Below are 23,459 nucleotides of genomic sequence, written 5' to 3' on the forward strand. Positions count from 1 at the left end.
AACTGATACGCTGGTGTCATACTGCAAGAGAATAAGGTCTATCTTTCAGCTGAGATGCTAAACCAAGATGTCACTTGTCCTCTCAGGTCTTTGAAGACTCCATGGCTATATTTTGACAAAGATCCAGTGTCTTGGCCAACAATTATTCCTCAAATAATATCGAAAAATGTGCAGGTTGATCTTTTAACAGAATTACTGTTGGCGGAATCATGACTGTGTGCAAATTGGCTGATGTGTTGCTACATTGTAAGTAGACAGTAGTGAGCTAACCCCAGCTATGGGAGGAGTCAAAGATTCACACATCCTGACTGACCCAAAGTCACAGATGAAAGGAAATAAAATTCAATCTTTTCTGGCAAGAGATGCAAAATCCTGGAAGGAGATCTTCTGATTGTTTCCTTGATTCTTAGTTATATGTAACAATCCTGGATTCCCCCAGCAGTGAATTTAGATTTGGAGATAGCCCATGAGATAAGCTTGAAAACCCTAAAAGTATAGAGTGCTTGAAATACTGAGGTTGTGAAAGGTAATATACAAGTACAATTTTTCTTTCCTTTATTAGCTGTTATTAAGGAATGTTTGAAAAGTTGGGCAGAATTTAACAGATAGGGGTGGTAGATAACTGCCCTACTCTTCAGAAGGACAGTCAATGGTGAGCCCATGACGTGCCTGTCCTCAAGCGATAATGCGTTGTAGATGGGCTTAATTAGCAGAGTGTGACTTCCACCCCTAAATGGGAAATGTTCCAACCTCCTGGATCAGATGAGCCAGCAGCTCCAGAAAACCAGAGCTCAGTACTGGACATTGCCAGGATTGCAGACAGGCCCATGGAAAGGTTCCAATGGATCACAGTCCAGGAACTCCTGCAAATATGGAGCTTTGACCAGGAGGAATTGTCCCTCTTAGGAAGGCTGGGTTTTAACATCCCACGCTTGGAGAAGAAAAAGAGGATATTATCTTCGATGGTTTGCCCTTAGTATGCACAGAGCTCTCTGCAAAGATAGAACTCCCTTTTCATCCTGCACTTACATTTCCATCCTTAATCCCAAGGAAGGCCAACCATGGCCACAGGTGCCTGAGAGCTGCATCAAACTGGCAGGCCTTCCCAAAGCAGGCAGTGTGACTTGTAACCAGTAGGTAAAACCCTCAGAGCCTCCATTTAAAAAGTATCCCTCATTTTGTGTAGAATCAGAACAAGAGTTTTGGATAGGAGGTGTAATGGGTGCTTTGCAAATGTATGTGATTGCTGCAGTCAAATTTTTTCTTGCTGCTCACTTCACAATCAAAGCTGGATTTGGTAAATGTGGAGACCTCCCTGTGTGAGGGGTTTTGGGATGAGTTGTGAGGGCAAGGTGTGGGAACCAGGAGAAGGGGTATGGAGTGGGAATTGCAATGTTAGAAAATCATTGCTAGCAAAAGTCTTTGTCTATTTATCATATCCATGCCCCTCATAATTTTGTAAACCTCTATAAGGTCACCCCTCAGCCTCCGACGCTCCAGGGAAAACAGCCCCAGCCTGTTCAGCCTCTCCCTCTCGCTCAAATCCTCCAACCCTGGCAACATCCTTGTAAATCTTTTCTGAACCCTTTCAAGTTTCAAAACATCTTTCCGATAGGAAGGAGACCAGAATTACACGCAATATTCCAACAGTGGCCTAACCAATGTCCTGTACAGCACAACATGACCTCCCAACTCCTGTACTCAATACTCTGACAATTAAAAGGAAAGCATACCAAACGCTGCCTTCATTATCATATCTACCTGCGACTCCACTTTCAAGGAGGTATGAACCTACTTGGTTAATGTCATACTTTAAAGCATTTTAAAAAATGAAAAAATTCTCCGTGAACTTTTCAGAATCTTTGAATAAAGATTTGAATGAACTGAGCAGGAGTAACATTAGCTTCTGGGAATTGTTCCTCCAGTGTGGAAATTTGGAAGTGTACATGGAATTATTACCACCTATATCAATTTAATCTTGGTCAAACAAGCCCATTCCGAGTAAATTAGCAATCATATATTAGACCTTAGGTAGAATAGTAACAACTAGTCAAAGCCCAACTACATGACAACAATCATTACATATAGGTATCTACATGTTTTACATATGTCTGATATTTCAAAGATGTGATGAATGTATGGTACTTTTAACTTATTAGTAATGTGAAGGTAAATTCAGTGCTTCTGATCATGACAGGAAACGTATGTGTCAGTACTGTAGCACTAATTACCTGACCTATACTCTGCAGCGCAATGATATTTAAGTTAACTGTAATCAACATTTCTAACAAATTAGAGGTTAGGCAGGTAATTTATTTAAGTGCATGGCCCCTTTAAAAAATGATTATGCATCCATATATGCACACTAACTTAAAAGGGCCAATTTATGTGCAGAACGTGTACTTCCAGGTTGTTACGCAGCTGCCTAACTTATTGGGAGCTGTATCCATAATTATTCTCCTGCAGGAAAGCAGTTGACCTAGAACCTCCTCTTCAGTTCTCTGCTTGAAGGTAAGTCTGACCCACAGCATCACAACTTCCAAAAGTATGACAAGAAATCCATCCTAAGCCCATCCCATCCCGAATGGGAATTGGACTCCATACAGTTGGCACCCGATCTGATCCACACTCACCATCCAGACAACTCAGCTAACCAGCTCCTCCAAGGAGCCTTAGGTTGCTGTGGCAACATTCACTCTTACTTGCATGTCATAGCCTCGAGTTGTGGATTGTAATGGTAGAGTTGGTGGAGATCGCTTCCCATAAAAAAGCAGACATCTGTAATCTGTATTTTGGTATTGTCTTTCTTCACAAAACTAGACCTCCTTTATCAAAGAAAAATTTCATAATGCCAATTTGAAGTTTACATTGTAACTAAAAGACATGAGCTGGAAATTGCGCATAGGCAGAATCTGTATCAGCAAGCAAGCACAGTTTCAAACAAACTGCTGTCCACCCATATTCATGTTTGATTCCTAACCACTTCATTGATTTACAAGTAGCTAATAGATCAGCCTCCAAATAAAAACTGATGGGAGATTTAAAATGTATATGAAGGATTTCAAACTGTGCGTTTACCGTGACAAATTAATGACTACAGCCTTCATGATCACAAGGCTTAAAGCTCTCTCAATGTCTGGCAGTTACAAAGAATGGCCAAACTTCTGGGAAAAAAAAATACAGAGGGTGTATAATTATCCCAGTCATTAATTGATGGGTTGTTGCTAAACTATGTGCTGCTCAACAAGTTGGGACATTCCAGAAAAAGTGAATGCTGTGGTCTGTTGCATTGTACACTAATCCAATCCTAAACTGAACATTACTGTTAACACACTGTTAGAAGATGATTTTTAGTGGAATGCAATAAAAGTGTGGTTAAATAGCGGTAAACCAACCTATATTAATAGTCACTGCATTCTGAAAGCAATTATAAATTAATCTCATCAAGAAGTCTGTGATATACTAATGTGATAGGGGACAGCATAAATTGTTCTTTATTACTTATAAATTGTTACCTGGGATGATTTTCAATGAAAATTGAGATAATTCAGTCTTATCGTTAAATATTGGGGAGAAATGTACAAAAATTTTAAAAAGTTTCCCATCACAGACTTCTCAAAATGCCGGAACATCTGTGGTATGACTTTGGTTTTGACTTCCTGTTTATACCGAGTTGCCAGATGTCAAGGGTGGTGCCTGAGTAAAAGAATTACAGAAATAAAACTTTAATCTTTAAAAACGAGAGTTTGCTGCATTTCCGCACAACACAACTGAAGTACACAAAGTTTAAGAAATCATTCTGTCAAATATACACAGTGATCCAAGATGTTAGAAATGTATTGTTTACCAGACATGGATGAATTAGCAAATCCCCTCATTTATTCTGTTGTTACTTCAAAGCCTTTAAATTGCTTAGTATCTCTCACTTGAGATCTTCTTTATATGTCCTTTCATTCAGACGAGAGAGGTACAGCCAGAGAACAAAATGCACAAAATAAAAACTACTAACAACAAAACGTTGCAATTACAAAAAACTGTGGGAAAATGATTGTGCCCTCCCTGTCACCTCCCAGCTCCAGGCCAATTAAGTCCCTAGAGGGAGGGTCCACTTGATGCCTCATCGTCTCTGACATGAACACAGTAGCAGGCAGGTGTTTGTCGTAGAGAGAGAGCACAATGAACAAACCATACCATGTTGCTGTTAACCCTTTAAGAAACTAATGTCAAAACAGCACTTAGGTGAAATAGTGTGAATAAATGAAACTCACACTGGCAAATAGTAAACAAATCTCACAAATGAGCTGCGGTAATCAGTTTAATATCCTTTATTCTTTTATTAAGTACAGGTAGAATTTCTAACTTACTTAGAGCATATAGGCCTATTAATTTTACTCAATTTACCAACTTAAAAGACAAAAACACACCGGATAGACACTCTTAATCCTATCAGGAGTGGCAGCCAGCATGTAGAACGTGTTTTAACCCATCTCCAGTCTTCCAGAACAGAAGCCCCTCAAACCTTTGTGTGCTATAGATAAAACAATTAACACCATAGTAATGGCATTTTAATGTATGTAAGAACAGTGCGTAATGAGGCTAGTGTAAGATCTGTATTTCGGGATTCTATCGCCGCCTTGAACTTGTGCTACTTGCGGTTGCTGAATACAAGAGTCTATTTTTGCCACTCACCGATTTTGGTCGTTATTTGAGTATGAACCCACAGCCTGCTTCACCATTCAATCAAATCATGGTTCTACTGTTTGCGTTCCAAATTCCTCAATCTTCCCTAACCCTGATAACTTTTGATTAGCCTTTTCCTTGTTAGCTATACCTTCTCAGTTCTGGTAGCTTCCATGTAAAGCATTGTTTCAGTGTGTCTATATGTTCTTCTTCTTTGTAAGGCACCATTTAGGTTCACCTGAACTGATTGACAAAAGGGGCATGAAACTGTGGATGTTCAAAATCAAGAATAAAACCAGAAACTCTGATGCAGTCAGCACATCTGAAACATGCTCTAATCTGTCCTCTACACATGCCAACTGCGGTATTGAGTATTTTCACCATTTTCTGTTTTGGTTTCAGAAAACTGAGACTTCAATATCTTAATAAAGAACTACATTTCAAAAAATTCAGCGTGTCCTCAAAACAACAGTTGGGGGATCTTTTGATGCAATGGATACTTCTTATAGAATCATCGAATCCCCACAGTATGGAAGTAGGCCATTCAGCCCATCATGTCCACACTGACTCTCCAAAGAGGATCCCATTCTACCCTGTAGCCCTGCATTTCCCCACGGCTAATGCGCATAGTCTGCACATCCCTGGACACTATGGGCAATTTAACATGGTCAGTCCACCTAACCCATGCATCTTTGGACTGTGGGAGGAAACTAGAGCATCTAGAGGAAACCCACACAGATGTGGGGAGAATGTGCAAACTCCACACTGTAGGGATTCTATACAAAAAAGTTGATAATGTACACCTCTATTTTAGCATTTGTTTTAAAAGGAAATAAAACTAGTTTTCAAAAACTCTGTAACCAAATATACATCAGCAAAAATTCATTTACTATCCTTTGTCAGCTTTCTTGGGAATGCACTGCCCCTGGTTAATTTTAATGAACAAGCAGAGTCTTGTGGCTCATTTGCTGTAGGCGACACATTGATATTCCTGTTTCACCACAGCCACACTTCTGGCATGAGTTTCAGCAGAGTCTGTCCCTAGCAGCCATGTCACAACAAGTTTCTGTTTTTAAAATCCGTGCGCATCATCTGTGGATGATGCTGTTTAAACCTCACCTCTGGCGGGGCTGAGTGTGGGTAGATTAAATCAGCTCTGGCTTTCAACACTCTCCTGCCAGGTGACTAAATAGATGAGCTCAGGCTGATCTACATAGGTGGTAATTACATCAGCCTCTCAGTTGCTGCTTAAAGCTTTCCAACGTTTTCCAAGTATTATGGCAAACCAAAAGCTGGATAAACAGATGAGGTAGACAGGAATAGGTGATTACAGTGATAGATTTGGATGAGAAAAGGTGGGAGCAGGTTTCAGTGAGCATAAATGCTGACATAGATCAATTCAGTTAAATAGTCTGTTACTTTTCCATTATCCTATGTAAATGCCATGGTCAGAGTTCTGTGTCAGCTAACATTTTAAAAAAAGTTTATAAATAAGGACCATCTTGTGGCATGCGGGTAGTGTGCTGACCTCTGAGCCAGGAGGCCTGGAATTAAGTCCCACCTGCTCCAGTGGAGTGTCCTAACAAATCTGAATAGGCTGATTAAAATCATTAGAACACAAGCTGCTCACCAGGATTAACTTTTTCAAAGAGTCTAAGTAATTTACCTGTTTCCAAAATACTTATCCATCTGTTTCTATTAGATTAGTTATTGTCCCCCCTGTTTTAGACCCTAAAAGTGGTCACAATATTGTTAAATTTTGACGTCTCAATTCCTACCATGGAGTTCTTTGCTGCCACAGATGATGATGTTGGAGGTGGAAAGGCCATGTAATCAAAGGAAATCAGTACCCGATTTACGGGACTGGACATCAAGCAGGGGATATCTACTAGAGCCACTCCATATGCCTTTTCCTGACACCCCCGATCCACCTTTCCTGTGACCCTCAGCCCCAGAAACCCCCCTCCCTCGAAATCACTTGCTTTCCACCTTGATCTTTCTTACATTGAGGTGTCCTTCAGGCAGAAGCTACAGCCTGCTCTGTAACACTGCTGACTGCAAGAGCTGCTGGCTTCTAATTGGCTAGTAGCTGTCTTTGGGTGAGACATCTGCAGCCTGGCCATGATTCCGGGCAATTGCTCACCAGTGGCATCACCAGTGCCTGATTGGCATTCGATTCAGTGGGCCTTACCTGGAAAAGACAGTGTGAGTTTCTTGGTGGCTCTCCATGTTAAGTTCCAAGAAGGATCAGGAGGCCAAAACGTTAAACAGGAGGAGCTTTATTACAGAGGCATTTGCTCTATAGGCAGCAAGATTAGAGAGAGAGCTGTTTGTCCACCCAAAGCAGCCAATGCCACTATTATTATGGCATATAGTCAGGTTCTTAAAGTGACGGTCCACCATTTTTACACAAATATACAGCACTCCAGCTGGCTGACAAGACCCTATTGATTCAACAAATTGCTGCCCACTGAGTGTGGAGCTCAAATCTACAACCAATAACGTCAACCACATAGAGCTCATAGAATCTGGTTAATCTGGTCCAATCAGACCTGGCTGACAGATTTAAACAGGAGTGTCAAATGTTCTGTTCACTCTGAGACCTGGCTCTGAGGAGGCCGAATCACTGTCAAGAACTATGCACATGTAAATAAAGGGTGACGGGATACCAGCGGTGTGGAGTTATTTCACCTGCAACCTTCTGACTCAGGATAGATCATTATTAACCATGTCAAACTTCCTTATCAGAAATGCAGGTTATATGTCATATATTTCAAATGATTTTTTAATTAACCATTGATGACTTTAATGAGGCATAGTGTATAAATAGCTGTAGGATTAGCTCAGAATAGTCATGATTTGGAGGTGCTCATGTTGGACTGGGGTGGGCAAAGTTAAAAATCTCACAACACCATGTTGTGCTTCCAAATAAACCTGTTGGACTCTAACCTGGGATTGTGTGATTTTTAACTTAGCTCAGAATAGGATGGATATGAATGAAGTGTTTGAGCCTTCATTTGACAAGTTGAAAATTGAGTTGTTGAAAACCACAAGATTGGCAAAGGAAATAGTTGGTCTGAAGTATATCTGGTACTGCAATAGCCAAATGTTTGACGAGCCGCTGGACTTCAGCTTGGGAGTAGGGTCTGGGAATCCCGTTTTAGCTTTTTTCCTTGGAGAAGCACCTGCTTCTGTCTGTAATTGGTGTAACAAGAAGCTGGGGTGAAAGGTCAACAGATCTGTGGATATCTGACTCCTGTTTATGGCCGTTGCCCCACGTTCTTTAGAAGTGCACAGAGAATCGAAGAGCAGAGTAAACTGATTTGTCTCGACAATACATCTTGCTTCTGTTCTCATATATTTTCTTTCTCTTTCCCACATTTGGTGATTGGGCTTACAGATTCCAGGTGGTTAAGGCACTTCCCATGCAGTGAGAATAGTTTCTGTTCCTCGTTTGTGTATTTGTTGTTTTCTTGACCATCACCTGTTTTTTGTATAATGAGCACTGGTTATTAGTCTTTCTTAATTATATGTCACAAGCGAATTAAAGTAAAGACCACAGTCAGCATTCTGATACTTCTAAGCTTCTGACTGTTGTTGTAGTATTTGCTGAACCAAAAATGCTGTCTAAACACAGGATAGAAGTTTGTCTAAATATTTATTCAGTTGATTGATAAAAGTACTGTTATTTAAAAACATTAATTCAGTTCAGATTAATTATAATGGTCTTCAAATAATTTCTCTTTGAAGTTTGCTTTCTTGCATGTGACTTGTCTATGAGCTGGCCATAATCCCTTCACTTGGTTTTAAGTGAAAGATAACAGAAATTTAGCCAAAGCAAAGCAATGTGAAACCATCAGGGCACCACCTTAAAAGGAAACTGCCCCATCTGCTAAATCAATATTGACTTTCCTGGGAAGGAGTTGGCTACTGGCAAATCCACCCCATCATGTCAGTTTTTACATGTAGATTGGTAGCTTTAGCTGAATCTCTTTTTATAGGTCTCAGCTTCACATTCTGTCTATGCTTCACTGTTCTCATTGATCTGTCAGGACTCTTTTTTCATAGTTTATTTATGTCTTGACTCTATTGGCCCTGTGCTGTGGAATTTGAAAAGGCTTTACTTTTTTGAAATGCATCAATGTAAATATTGTGCTTTGTAAGCACAATATGATTTTCCAGTCCATATATGAGGGAGATGTTTTGTATTTAATTTCATATATCCTTTCTATTTTTTTCCATCCGCTTTGCACTGGGGGGGGGGGGTGGGAATAGCTGAGGGTATGCTGTTCTGAGCAGGCTGGCTCCCCCATCTGTTTCATACAGATGGCACCAATGAATAAGAAAACAATTTACTGTGGGGTGAAAAGTTTCCCCCAGCCAGATGGCTCAGACTGTGTCATCACTAGTTTGGGTCAGCAAAACTTCCATGATTTGCCTGGAACCTGAATGCCACCGCAACCACATAATGTCAAAGAAAAGTGTGTCTTGCCTGCTGAAAGCAATATGATCAACGGAATTACTATACTGTTGTACAGGGGACAGACCTAGCACTGGAGTAGTGGCCTGGGAGACTGAGTACAAACCCAATGATCGACTGGGTGGCAGGGCACTGGGTGATGTGGCACAGACTAAGGTATTGCGATTTCATTTGAAAACAACAAATGCTGGGTCAGACAGCATCCATGGAGAGAGAACAAGCTAATGTTTCAAGTCTAGATGACTCTTCGTTAGAAATTTCAATTGTTTGGATGTTTAGCAATTTAGAGGTACTGTCTTCTATGACCACATCAGCCAGAAACTAGGTTGTGTCTGCAATGGTTATTATGCATTAGTTACTTAAACCCAGACAATGACAGAAAATAAGTTGTTTCATCATGTTGGATTGGATTCACAGGGTGGTGTGCTAATCCACTGTACCACCCAATATCCTCAGTATTTGCTTTATAATTGCTACTCTCTTATTGGAGTTGGAGTAAATTGAGCCAATTCAAAGAAACTAAACGTAAAATTAGCCAAGCTGCTTTTGGAGAGCATAATCCTTTGTATCCAATGTACAATGATCACTATGATGGCAAATGTGCACAACTATTTTGTTTGTTCACTGTTTAAAGGGAAGCACATATTATTTATGATCATCAAAGCTGTTCAGTGAGCTGCACAACATTTCTGCTCTCTGCAATGTCCTTTCTGTAACTAACTTCTCAAGGCAGTGCTACAATTTAAAGATGAATGAGAGGATAATCATTTGCCTGGGAGCTATCTTTTTGTTTATAATAACTGTCTCAAAAACACTCATCTATTATAGTAAACTTTTTCAGATTAGCATCAGTATACCCTCCAGGGCCATTTACAACTTTTGTTGCAGCTTGTCTTTGCTTTGAAGATGTGGTATCTCTGCTCCTGACTGTCAGGATGCTGTGTATTCTAATTGATAAAAGTCAGTTGTATCTTCATTTCCGGTATTATTTTCCAGCCTTTTCATAAAAGTCAAATCATCTCATGTCAAATCAAACTGTACCCTTTATTTAGTAGAAATTGCATCTTTCATTTGCAACATCTTTCATTGTCATCCATTGAAATTCCAGGTGGAATCATTTAGCAACAGAAGAATTAGTGATAAACATTTTTAACTGAACTTGAATCTGTGACCTAATCACCTGTGATAGGCGTCCAAGGTTGGAAGCAGCTGGACAGTTGTGTAGTAGAGGGCTCAATTTAATTATTGGGCCTGAAGTTCAAATTCTAATTTTGACTGAAATTTGAGTTTCATTCGTCCAAAATGTGAGGTGACCTAAATTTAATGGAGATAATCTTTGGTGAACTGTTTTGAAGATGTATCACTGCAGATTTAAATACTGCATCAGCCCAGACTATAGGTGGTTTTAATGGAGATTACATTTTTCACATGCTGTGTGTAAATACTTGTAGAATAAAATGCTTGAAAATTGATTTGTAAACTTTTGTTTTTTTTTTACACAGGTCCGATGTGGACAGGGCTACTCTCCAGCAAGACAGCAGCAAAGAATTTACGATATCCCACCAGTTCGCCAGCAGGGGGTATGTAATGTCACAAAGAACATAACGCAGAGAAATGGACCTATTCTATAACCAGTGTTTATATTCCACTTAAGATCCTCCATTTACATTTACCTTCTCTCAGCCTTTCAGTATATCTTTCCATTTTCTTTTCACCTCATACCTGTTTTTACTTTGAAAGCATCTACCTTCCCATGGTAGTGAATTTCACATTCTAACCACTCTGAAATCAAAGAAAATTCTCCTTGCTTTCCTTTTGGATTTTATAGTAATTATGCTGACTTGATGGCTGTCAGTTTTCAGGCCCCTCCCCCACATGTAAAGCATTCTTTCCAAAGATCTCGGTTGAATCTACTTTTAATTCTCTCCTCTACTGACTGATGTCTCCACCTTTCCCACTTGTAATCTCTCTGTTCTGGTACCATCCTTGCAAAGTTGTTTATTTAGACTGCAGGCCAGTATGTGCACTGTGTACGCAATTATGCCTGACAGCATCCTATACAAGTGTAACATAACTTCACTACTTTTACATCCCACTTTTCTAGAAATAAATCCAAATGTTAGTATTTTTAAATGCTGTCCTAACCTGTGTTGCCATTTTTACTGTACATTTTCCTCTGACGTTTTGTCCTTCTACTTCATTCACTTTCCTATTTGTTACAGGGGAGATGATGTTTGTTTCTCCTGCTGAAATATTAGAGTCTGCAAATTTTCTAATGTCTACTTTGTATTAATCACGTGCTTTGCCAGTGTTTGTTCTATTCCGCAGTTTGGAATAATCTGCAAAGCTCAACACTGAGTTACTTGTTCCAAAGCCGAAGTAATTAATAGAATTTATGTCCAAAAGCAGACCCTGCACTGAACCATTCAGCTTTCAATCTGAATGATTGATTGTTCTTTGTCGCCACTGATTGCTTTCTCGTTTTTGTCCATCCAACTATTTGTTTCCTAATTCCAAATGCCCTCTTCCTTGCCATAAGTTTATTATTTCGTACCTAATGAAAAACACTTTGAAAATACACTAATTGCATTATGTCTTCTCAATTGAAACTATAACTTTCCTTCACTTGGTTGCCAGTAACTCCATTGTGTAACATTGAGCAAGCATTGTACATCTCACACCATAATTATTATGAGCTTGACAATACCTCGCGAGTCCAGTGATTGATAAAAAATTGCACTATTTTGTCAATGTCATTTTAATCTAGTGACAGTATTTCGGGGGACAATTTCTTTCTATTCCGTTCACACCATGAATGATTCTGCTCCAAGGACACGTCAGTTAAACATAGGCAGAATTCCAAAGTTCAATGACCCTCTGTAATTCGCAGACTACTTTCACATCAAAATGCTTTGCTACATACCAATAACATACACTTAATTGAGGCTGTATCTTTGCTTAATTCAACTTTGAAGCCATTCAGATTTTTGATAGAAAAAGCATTATGGGCTTGTGTGACTGGCAGGAAAGTAGAATTCCATAATCAGATCATGATCATACAAATGGCAGGGGAGGCTAATTTGAGGGGAGAAAAGAAATGAAGTATATTTCAAAGAAATTGGGATGTCTCCATATGTGCAGTATAGTTAGGGATCAATTATTTTTTGCTAGTAACATTAGTAATGACTCATTTTAATTACATGAAACAGATCAGGAGAGATTGTTTCCAAAGCATAGAATTTTAAGGAGAGAACTCAGATTTAAGATGCAAAAGTAAATTACTGTGGATGCTAGAAATGTGAAGTAAAAACAGAAAATGCTGGAAATGACAGCAGCAAATATGGAGAGAGAAACAGAATTATCATTTTGGGCACTTTAAGATTTACGATAATTGGCGAAAGGGCTAGAGGAGAGATGAGGAGCCATTTATTGATGCATGAATTGTCATGTTCTAAGATGCAGTGACTGATAGGGATAGAAACAGGTTCAACTTTTAAAAAGAAATTGCACAAATATTTGGGATGAAACATTTGGAAAAATATGAGAAAAGAGTAGGAGAACAAGAGTAACTGGATAGCTCTTTCAAAGAGCCAACACAAGCATGAACGTAAGAATCAGGAGCAGAAGCAGGAGAAGGCCGTCTGGTCCTTTGACCCCACTCTGTCATTCAATAAGATCATGGCTGATCCCTTCGTGGCCTCAGCTCCACTCATCCACCCTCTCACCATAACCCTTAATTCCTTTACTGTTCAAAACATTATCTGTCTTGGCTTTGAAAACATCCAATGAGGAAGCCTCAACTACTTCACTGGGCAGGGAATTCCACCTTTGGGTGAAGAAGTTCCTCCTCAATTCAGTCCTAAATCTGCTCCCACTCTACTCCGTCTGTCTTCATAAACCCTCTCAACTCCAAATCAACCTAGTGAACCTCCTCTGCACCCCCTCCAGTGCCAGTACATCCTTTTGCAAGTAAAGAGATCAAAACTGCACACAGTATTCCAGGTGTGACCTCACCAGCACCCTATATAGCTGCAAAATAACGTCCCTGTTTTTAAACTCAATCCCTTTAGCAATGAAGGACTAAATTCCATTTGCCACCTTACTTACCTGTTGCACTTGTAAACCAACCCTCTGTGATGCATGCACAAGGACACCCAGGTCCCTCTGTACTGCAGCCTGCTGCAGTTTTTTACCATTCACGTAGTAATAGTCATTTTTACTGTTATTCCTACAAAATGGATGACTTCACATTTATCAACATTGTACTCCATCTGCCAGACCTTTGCGCACTCACTGCAACTATCTATGTCCCTATGTAAAGTTTCACAGTCCGCTGCACACTCTACCATTAATCTTACTGTCATCTAAAACTTTGATACAATACACATGATACCCCCAACTCCAAGTCATCTATGTAAATTGTAAACAATTGTGGTCCAAACACTGATCCCTGAGGCACACTACTAGTCACTGATCGCCAATCAGCAAAGACTCTTTTATCCCCACTCTTTGCTTCCTATTAGTTAACCAATTCTCTATTCATGCTAATATTTGCTCATAATGCCAAGCTCCTTTACTTTGTGCAACAGCGTTTTGTACAGCATCTTGTCGAATGCCTTTTGGAAATCTAGATATACCATGTCTACTGGGTCCCCATTGTCCACCGCACTTGTAATGGCTTCAGAAGTTCAAGTAAATTAGCTAATGGCCTGCTTTACATGAACATATGCTGCATCTGCCCAATGGAACAATTTCTATCTTGCTGTCTTGCTACTTCTTCCTTAATGATAGATTCAAGCATTTTTATGGTGGGTTAAATAACGTCTTGCACTCTTGGATTGTGTAATTATTATAAGCAGGATTATTGTGGCAAACTGTCTATCGTACTTTTTTATTATTCTATCAAAATGCATCATGTTTGAGTATTCCTATCTATCCTTGAAATGCATTTGATCCAAGAACTTGCATTTACTATGGAGATTTCCAGCTCTCCCTCTTTACACCTGAAGGAAGAGTATGCAAAAGAGAGCAGTCCAGGTGGCAGAAAGCTAAACCAAGTTAAAATCTGAGAAAATGAGTTTTAAAATTTGCAGCCACTTCAAACCTGTCAATGAAATTTCAATACTGTTGGCTTAAGTTTTGACCAAGCTTCCTTTACCATTACCAGCTCTACGACATTCCCGCTGCAATGCTAAAGGGACCCCTGCATCAAACACAACTGGAAGAATTTAAAGCCAAAGGATTGTATGATATACCATCGTGTTTGGGGAAGGAGAAGCAGAGTGTAAGTATTTGTTGTATGTTCACATGTATAACACATTGAAATTTACTTTGAACACTCTTTATTTAAATCAGTGGTTTAAAATAAGTTGATTGCCAGACTCCAATGACTAATAAATGAGAAGATCTCCAATTGTGGAAAAAATAGTAATGTTTATACTTTTTTAGACACGGATCTGCTGATCATAAGTAGTCACGTTTTATCCTTTTACTCATTCTCTGATCAGTGAATTGAAGTCTGTTTGAAATTTAGAAGAAAGCTTGGTAGTTTTCATATAGCTATTCAGCAAGAATAGGTTTCTCAATTCTGTTAAATAACTAATTTCGTTAATAACATAGTAAATAGAAAAGGAAAGGAGATCAGTATGAAAAAGCTCTATTAAAAATCTGTTTTGTTTTGACCATGTATTTATAGGTGTACGATATTCCACCCATTTCTTGCAAAGAAGCACTTGGCAGTCATGACAGAGAAGCTACATATGACTTTCCACCCCCAATGAGACACTTCACCGATCCCCTTATAAGCCATAAATCTGAGGGGTTATATGACATCCCACCAACTACTGTAAAGCCATCTTTAAAGCTGAACTCAATCCATTCAGGAGGTGGGATCAGTTCCCTGAAACAGTCCATTTATGATGTCCCACCAACAGTGGTCAATTCGGAGTTGGTTTCAAAAAAGCAATGTGTTTATGATATTCCACCAACCCACCAACAATCTCCACTGAAAGACATCTATGATATTCCACGAGGTTTGCAAGACTTTGAACAATCTGCATCAGGAGTAGAAAATACTGTGTATGACGTTCCGCCACAGGTTTCGCAAGATGTTAAGGTGGCACAAGATGTGACTGATGGAATGAACCGTTTGTCATTTTCTAGCACGGGTAGTACACGAAGTAATATGTCTACATCTTCAACGACATCAAAGGAATCTTCTATTTCAGCCTCACCACTGCCAGAGAAGAAGTTACTGCTAGATTTAGATTCTGCCTTTGAGAGACTGACTCGACTGCAGCAGAATGTGGATACCTCAATAAAGGGACTCATGGCTTTTGTCAATCCTAACTGGCGATCTTATGAAATAATGGAAAAAAACCTTAATGAAATACATGCTTGTGTTGACAAGGTAAAGCATTCATTGCTGGGATTCCTTGGGTTTGCCCAGGGAGCCTTAGTGAATGCATCACGTTTATCAGATATCAGTCTTCACAACAAGCTAAAAAAACAAATGCAGCGATTGGATGACTCCTACCAGATTTTAGTCCAGACCAGCCAGGCACTGGATAACAACAACTGGTCCTTGAACATCTTGGTGGTAAACCGGTCCCATAATAAATGTGATAATTTAGACCGTTTTGTTATGGTGACAAAGACTATACCAGATGACATTAAGCAGTTAGCATCTTCTATGAGCACAAATGCAGAACTCTTATTCAAACAAGGTGTTGGAATTACAAACCTAGAGACGGTCCATGAAATAAACCAATTGACCGTTGGTGACAAGAGTACTACAAGCTTTAATCAGCCCCATTTGCAAGGAGATAAGACAATGATTCAGATTAGGCCTTTGCATAGTCCACCACAGTTGGACCACGAGGATCACATTAAAAGCACAGAAATCCTAGATAAAAGTTGGATGGAAGACTACGATTATGTCCATTTGCAGGTTTGTAGAAGCTGTGACCTTGAAAATTTAACTGAGCTCCAGATCTGGATGGATTATGTTCTTACAGTTTAAGAGGCATATATTTAATGATTTATTAAAAGAGGGTGTGGTGTCAGAGAACTGGTGGATAGTTAACATAATTCCTATATTTACGGAAGGGACAGAATGTGCCCAAAGAATTGTAGACCAGTCAGTTTAACATGGGGTGGGGCGGAGGTATAGGATATATAATTAAATCCCTACTAGAGGAGAATGTTGGGAAATGTTTAGAAAAAAAAGATGTACTAAGGAATAGTCAACATGGATTTCAAAAGGGAAATACTTGCTTGACCAATCGTATTTCATTTTTTTGAGAATGTAATAGAGTAGACAATGATAATGCAGTAATAGAGTAGACAATGATAATGCAGTAATAGAGTAGACAATGATAATGCAGTAAATATGGTTTATCTGAATTTTCCACAGGCCCTCAAAAAGGTGCCCAATGATAGACTGATGAATAAGGTTAAGGTATGTAGGGTCTGTGGTGGTAGACTGGATTACTAGATGGTTTCAGTATAGAAAACAGAATGGAAATAAGGTCATGATGTAGAGGTGCCGGTATTGGACTGGGGTGTACAAAGTTAAAAACCACACAACACCAGGTTATAGTCCAGCAGGTATATTTGGAAGTATTAACTTTCGGACCGCTGCTCCTTCATCATATGGATGCAAATTGGGGAATCTATGATGATAATAACACTGAGTAGAACTGAAACAAATTACAGGTGGCTATTAATAAAAGTACAGAATGGGAAAATAGCAAATGAAGTCCAACACAATGTGAGGCAGTATATTTTGGTAGGAAGAATAGGGAGGTGACTTATTAATGGGCAAGTCTAGATGATATAAGTAAAGAAAGGTGTCAATAAGATATTGTTGGCAGGGCCTTTTTTAAACAAAAGCAAACCAAGCACTAGATTTTGTTTCTAAAATGACAGAACTAAGTGGAATATAAACACTGGTTATAGAATAGGTATTCAATCCATGTAGAATACTGTGTGTGGTTCGGGTCATCATCTTATAACAAAGACATGAAACAATGGAGATTTTTTTTTGTTTTTAAACATTAAAGGGGAAAGATGAATTTGAGAGACAACAAAGAGAACTTCTGGAAAAAGAAAATATTGTCAAACAGAACAAGATGCAACTGGAGCAACATCAGGTATGTTTCGTTGTGTGGACATGTTTTCCTCAGCCAAGAACCTGAAAGACTTTGTTAGGTCAAAATGTTTTTTTAACGCCCTTCCAACACTCTCCAAAGGCTGAATCATAGTGATTAGCAATGACTCTGCAATTGAATCAGCGTTATTTTAAAAGACTTTTGATTTTGATAAAATACTGGCATGAATAAAAAAAATGTTGGTGTGGTCATGTTAAGACATCAAAAAGTATAAACTTTATTTTCCATTAACACATCAAGTGATACATGTAAGCCATTTTGAAAGAGATGCCCTTCCTCAGATGAAATTTGACTTCCTATCCTCACCATTCATTTCCTACCTCCAATAAGAAGTGAGGTGTAAAAGTGATTCAGGCTTGGGTTGCCTAGCTGTAATGAAGTTTTACAATCACAGGGCTATGTACAATAATAATTTTAACAGAATGGAAAATATTCTATTTTAATGTATTTTTCTCTCATCCTCATTTTTGTTTGTACATTAAAAGCATTGATTTGTTCAAAATGATTTTAAATAATTGTGGTCACTGGGCCTTCAGTGTAAGGGATGCTGGGGTTTTGATGTGAGAGCATATCGGTAGGTGAATCCCAGTTTATGGTTCAGAACAAATTTCATTTTTGGAAAGTCGGTTTTGTAAGAAGATTTTTCAGTGATTAAATTTGAAAATGACAAACTTTGAGAACAGGACAAATTGTAGCGTTCACATTGTTTTGAATTGTATTATTATTATTTTTTAATTTAACGAATTGTCTGTTTCAGCTAAATCAATTTCAGGAACTGGAAAAGGAAATCACAAAACCAGTGGAAAACGATCTTTCAAACTGGAAAGCACCACAGCACATTCCTCAGAAGAGTAGCAGTCTCAGCTCTCAAGATAAGCAACTTCTCTTCTTCTACTCTGAACAGTGTGAGACTCATTTTGTAACACTGCTGAATGCCATTGACGCCTTCTTCAGCTCAATCAGTGGTGGGCAGCCACCCAGAATCTTCGTGGCTCATAGCAAATTCATTATCCTCAGTGCTCATAAACTTGTATTTATAGGGGACACGTTATCAAGACAAGCTATGGCTCAAGATGTTCGGAATAAAGTATTAAACTATAGTAATCTACTTTGTGAACTTCTTAAAAGCATTGTCATGGCAACAAAGACAGCTGCCTTACAATATCCCAGCATAGCAGCGGTTCAGGAGATGGTGGACAAGGTCACAGAACTATCGTATCACTCTCACCAATTCAAAGTCCTGCTGCTGCACTTGGCATCTTTATGAAGAGACATTATAGTTAAATTCTGAATAACAAAAAGCTGTTCTTTAAAGAATCGATATTGTATTAAAATGACACACTCATTGAGTGTTCTGTGTTCATGTGGAATTTTTTTTGTATCACTATGTATTTTTGCTATATTTTTCATGCTGACTTCATCAGTGAAACTGTTTTCATTCTTCAGAGGCATATGATATTTGACCATATAAATTTTTACGTGGCCTATATTGCTCAGAATCATGCTGTGTACCTAGTATAATCACACATTAAGTCATATAGTTTACTACTTTACATTTAACACTGCACTTTGGAATATCTTTTAGTATCATATATTGTAGCAACTTTGCATTTCAGCAGCAATCATACCGGTTATAGCTTTGTTTATAACTGTACATATTTATTTGACCATTGAAATGGATGAATGGAGAGAATAAATCATCACTAAAAGAGATTTTCTCTTGCATCAGAGAAGAGAGGCAGCGATTTTTAATGGAGTTAGTTAATATCAAGGAAGTTTTGATTCATTTGTATTTCAGAAATGGTGACGTTGGTCAAGGTACAGGATTGATTCCATAATCCTCTGTTCCAAAACGAAGCTAAATTCACAAGAGAAAGCATTGAAGATGTACAGTAATGATTTCTTGATGGTGAAAATTGGTTGGGAAAAAAAGCCTGGCTGGATATCAGTGACCGGCTCCCTGCAGGTGTCTGTAACATGACCACAATAATTAAGTAGTTTTCTAATTTATACATTCATGCTATCACCAGAGGGATATACTGAATATTTAGGTATTCTCCAGGTTTTTTCCCATCACTGAGTTTGCAAAAATACAAACTGGAGAACTTCATATTGCTTCCACATCCCAATCATCCTCCTTAAGATTATGAAGCAGAAAAGTCGCTTGCTACTTTTTTAAAAATTTAGCTTGTACATTTATTGTACTGTTTTTCTGTTTTAATCATCATTGCCTTACTCCATTATTTATTTTATCCTAACATTGTCAAATGAAACTGTATTCAGTACTTAATATTTACCCTGTACACCCTGTAAATATCTACACTGATTGCCAAGTCAGTGACAGTTCAAGGATATTGAACAAGAATTCGTGAGTACAATTTTATACAGAAATGTCCATAAATGCTACCCTTGCACCTTTGAAGTCTGGGTAACTCACTTTTAAATTATGCTTAGTTTTTTATTTGTTGTTTTGCCCTGTTTGAATTTTGTAGCCAATAGTTTTAAAAGTGCCGCTATGTTTTTACCTGTTTGATTATTAAATCTTAAATCAAAACATAGAGATTTTTTAGGATCAGCAACCTTTTGGTGCTTACAAATTTGGGGGAATATGAAATATACTGATTGACGTCTATATGACTTTCAAGGATAAAGCTTGAAACCCCTTACTTTCATACACTGAGAATAGATTTCCTTCATGGAATAATAGTTTATTCCAGTAGCTAGTTCTACATTACTAATTTGATTATAATGTTCTTTCAGGCCAACTCTTTTCAGTTGATCACATGCCTTCTTTCATTTGTTATTAATTCTCCCAATGTAGATTCTCATTTTTAGTTCATCTCTAGCTCCTGTTGAAAAGGTGATACATAAGCTTCCTCCTTCACTACAGTCTATGTGGTATTTCCCGAGCATTCTTGGGATTGGATTTTGGACAGTGTTACGTGTGATTGCAGATATAATCTATTTGTCCGAATTGAATCATGTTGAATTAGAATCCACAATGCAGGAAATGTGTGTGTAACTTGTTTACAGGTAGAGAAAAAAAAGGTCAGAATCTATGTTGTGCTCTTTATCACTGTCATTAAGTTTGTAGATTTATGATTTATTCACAGCAGATTACATTGTTTTCTGAATGAAAATATGGTTTCATGAACTGAACCGAAATCCTTAAAGCAAATGTGCAGAAGAAATTAACATTGAGACTCTGTTCATTCCCTGACATTGCCAGAACTGGAAATTTACTTTAAACCCTTCTGAATATCATATAGAACATTTTCTTATTATTCTGTTAAAAAATATAAATATATCTCTACTGAAAAAATTAAATGGTTTTGATATGGTTTTAGAAAATGGAAGATTGTTTTATTTTCATACTTTAATCATCCATTAAAATGGGAGGTAATACCTCCATGTAGCACCCTTGGTGCTGGAGGAACGCTGTCTTGTTTTTACTGTACCTGTTGTATATGGTAGAAATGACAAATAAAAAGCTGCTTTTATCTACCAAAACCATTCAATTTGTTTAAAAATAAATTGGAATAAATACATTTCAACTTCTTTTATTAAATTTGAATAGGCTGAGCAACTTCAAGTATCCACTTGGGAATCATTTCTATTGCATTGCAGAGCCCTTAGTACTCCTAACATGTGCACGAAAATATCAGCAGCATGTTGATACTTACCCAGTGATACCTGCCAGGGGTAAGGCTGTTTATTGCTAGGATGTACTTAAAAAAAAAACTATCCTCCATCCCCTTCACCTCATCCCTGCAATGGCCTCGTGCTTATGTATGTGTAAACATTGTTGCTTCCTATACATGAATAAGTATGGGGAAAATAAGCAATAATTCAGTTTTACTTCTAAAATTGAAGCTGAGAGCAGTGACACAAGCATGAAAATGTAGTTAACAGTTCTGTTTGTGCTTCTAGTGACTTGAAAGAGTCATCTCAAACAACAAATCTCTCCCTTAACCCAATAAAAAAAGTTCTATATTCTAAAGGGATATGTTTATTTCTTTCAAAATATAGTGAATGAGTACAAGGCTACTTCTAATGAGGTGCCTCACTTTAGGAAAACCATTTGAGACATGAAACCACACAGGTACTGCTGATACAGTGGCTTGGGAAGATGCTGGGGTGCAGTCCAAACATGAGTCAGAAAAGAAGTGCTGTAAACACATGAACACAAATCTATCTATAAGGCTTATGCCTAGTAGTTCATTGTTAATTTGTGGTATTGTAACACCATAACCTATACTGATCCATAATCAGACTGTACTGTGACTTGAATTGTTAAATCATAACCTGCATTAATGTAACATATACCATTAATGTTTAAGTTAGCTCATTAGTTTTCATTAAGTTTTGCATTTATCCCATACTCAGTAAATATATTAAGATCTCTCATAGCCTAAATCCATGCTGTTATAATATGCACCTTTCCAAGACATAAATATCACAATGCAACCATTGTAATAGTAACCATATTGATTAATCCAAATGTAAAATAATCTTGTGGAACACCAAAATAATTTAGTCTATTCTATAATCTATATTTTTCCATAATCACCATGATATACATTTATCACAATATGTCCTTTAATCCATACTATAGTTCAATTTATATCGGTCTATACTGTAATTCATACTGACTGTAGCACATGGTTTTGTGCATATTAATATATAATGATACATACTATTCAATAGGTTGTACCAAAGTCTCTGATGCTGGCCATAATGAATCATGAATTATAGTTGAGATTTTGGGAATTGTGCAGGTGCTGATTAGCCATACCAATTCTTTGAATATAATTTCTACCAAAATCCATACTGTGCCACAATTAAACTGCTTCATAAGCCAATGATTCTAGAAACATTTAAACTAAATATTTGTACCATGATCCACAACCTAACAATTAATTCTCTGTACCACAGTTTGTACAATAATCTACACTGTTTATGACATATTATCTGTATTATTCATAATCTAAGAAGAGAAAAAGATAAACACAAAGTCTAAGACAGGTTTGAATACCACTCAAGGAAAAGATCAGAATGATTCAGTTATTTTGTCTGAACTTTAGCAAGATGTGGGAGTTCACTGATGTGGGTAAGTGTAGTGTTTTCATTATTTTGTGTTACTACATGGACAACGTGTACTGATGAAATGAGTCTGGTCATAACTGGTGTTTTCCATTTTCACGAGCTTTAAAATAAAGCATCTGAACTATTGCTATTTGGTCTCAATTTCCTGGATGTTTCCTTGGCCTTCAAAAAAATATTTGTAGAAACAAGTGGGCTATCCGCCGAGGTCATAAATACCCAACTTCAGGCATGGGGGGGGGTCTCAGACACAATGGTGTCAGTGTGATGGCAGACAATGCAGCGTTTTCATTAATGGCTGGCCAATTAGTGCAGCTTGCCAAAAAAATGCAAGAAAGGAATAGAACCTAGAAGCAGGGGAAGCAAAGGAGCCTTTGTGTCTATCAGCTGTTGAGGTCAGAGGTCTGGCTGCCACATTTAAGTAACACCTGAACCTACTTACAGTGACTACAAACAAGCTGAAACAATGTAGCAGAACACTCCACCATCTCCTCTTTGGTCACTATCCCATCACCTGGATCTGCAGCCTTGTCACTGCATCCTGATCTAGATCAGCAAAAACATGGAAGTGTTCAACTGGTACGTGCTCCCTATCTCCCCTGCAAGCTCTTCTCCAGGGTTTCCCTGAGAACAACAGGATGCCCTTTCCCAGCGGCCGTATCAGATCTTGTAGTAGACATTGGAAGCTGTGGGGTGCTGAGCACCTGAGTCAAAGACCTCCTCTGTCGCTAGGCTGAGAATAATGGAATGGTTAGATGATGTGACTCTCAATAAGATGGGAAAAAACAATGTAAACCAGTGAGGGGAAGGCAAAAACCACGTGTGTGTGTGTGTGTGTGTGTGTGGACAAGCACATGGCAGATACCACAGTATAATATGGCTAAATGGGAAGTTAGACACTTCGGCATGGAAACAGAAAGGCAAGTAATATTTAAGTAGTGTTATATTGGGAAAAGTGGATGTACAAAGGGATCTGGGTGCCTTTGTACAGCAGTCAATTAAAGTAGACCAGCAGCTGCAGCAAG

At 38.2% G+C, this 23,459-nt stretch overlaps 1 protein-coding gene across 1 annotated transcript in view; it reads left to right on the forward strand.

Moving 5' to 3' along the window:
- The window catches only part of nedd9 (neural precursor cell expressed, developmentally down-regulated 9), a 55,414-nt gene extending 32,911 nt beyond the window's left edge, over nucleotides 1-22,503 (forward strand). The window contains exons 3-7 of the mRNA XM_072560783.1: nucleotides 10,663-10,740; nucleotides 14,328-14,444; nucleotides 14,856-16,109; nucleotides 17,224-17,313; nucleotides 18,089-22,503. Of these exons, the coding sequence (XP_072416884.1) occupies nucleotides 10,663-10,740; nucleotides 14,328-14,444; nucleotides 14,856-16,109; nucleotides 17,224-17,313; nucleotides 18,089-18,598 (2,049 nt within the window). The 3' untranslated portion in view covers nucleotides 18,599-22,503. The remainder of the gene's footprint in view (nucleotides 1-10,662; nucleotides 10,741-14,327; nucleotides 14,445-14,855; nucleotides 16,110-17,223; nucleotides 17,314-18,088) is intronic.
- The last annotated feature ends 956 nt before the right edge of the window (nucleotides 22,504-23,459 follow it).

Source organism: Chiloscyllium punctatum, chromosome 41, assembly GCF_047496795.1.
Source record: "Chiloscyllium punctatum isolate Juve2018m chromosome 41, sChiPun1.3, whole genome shotgun sequence".
Lineage (NCBI taxonomy): Eukaryota > Metazoa > Chordata > Chondrichthyes > Orectolobiformes > Hemiscylliidae > Chiloscyllium > Chiloscyllium punctatum.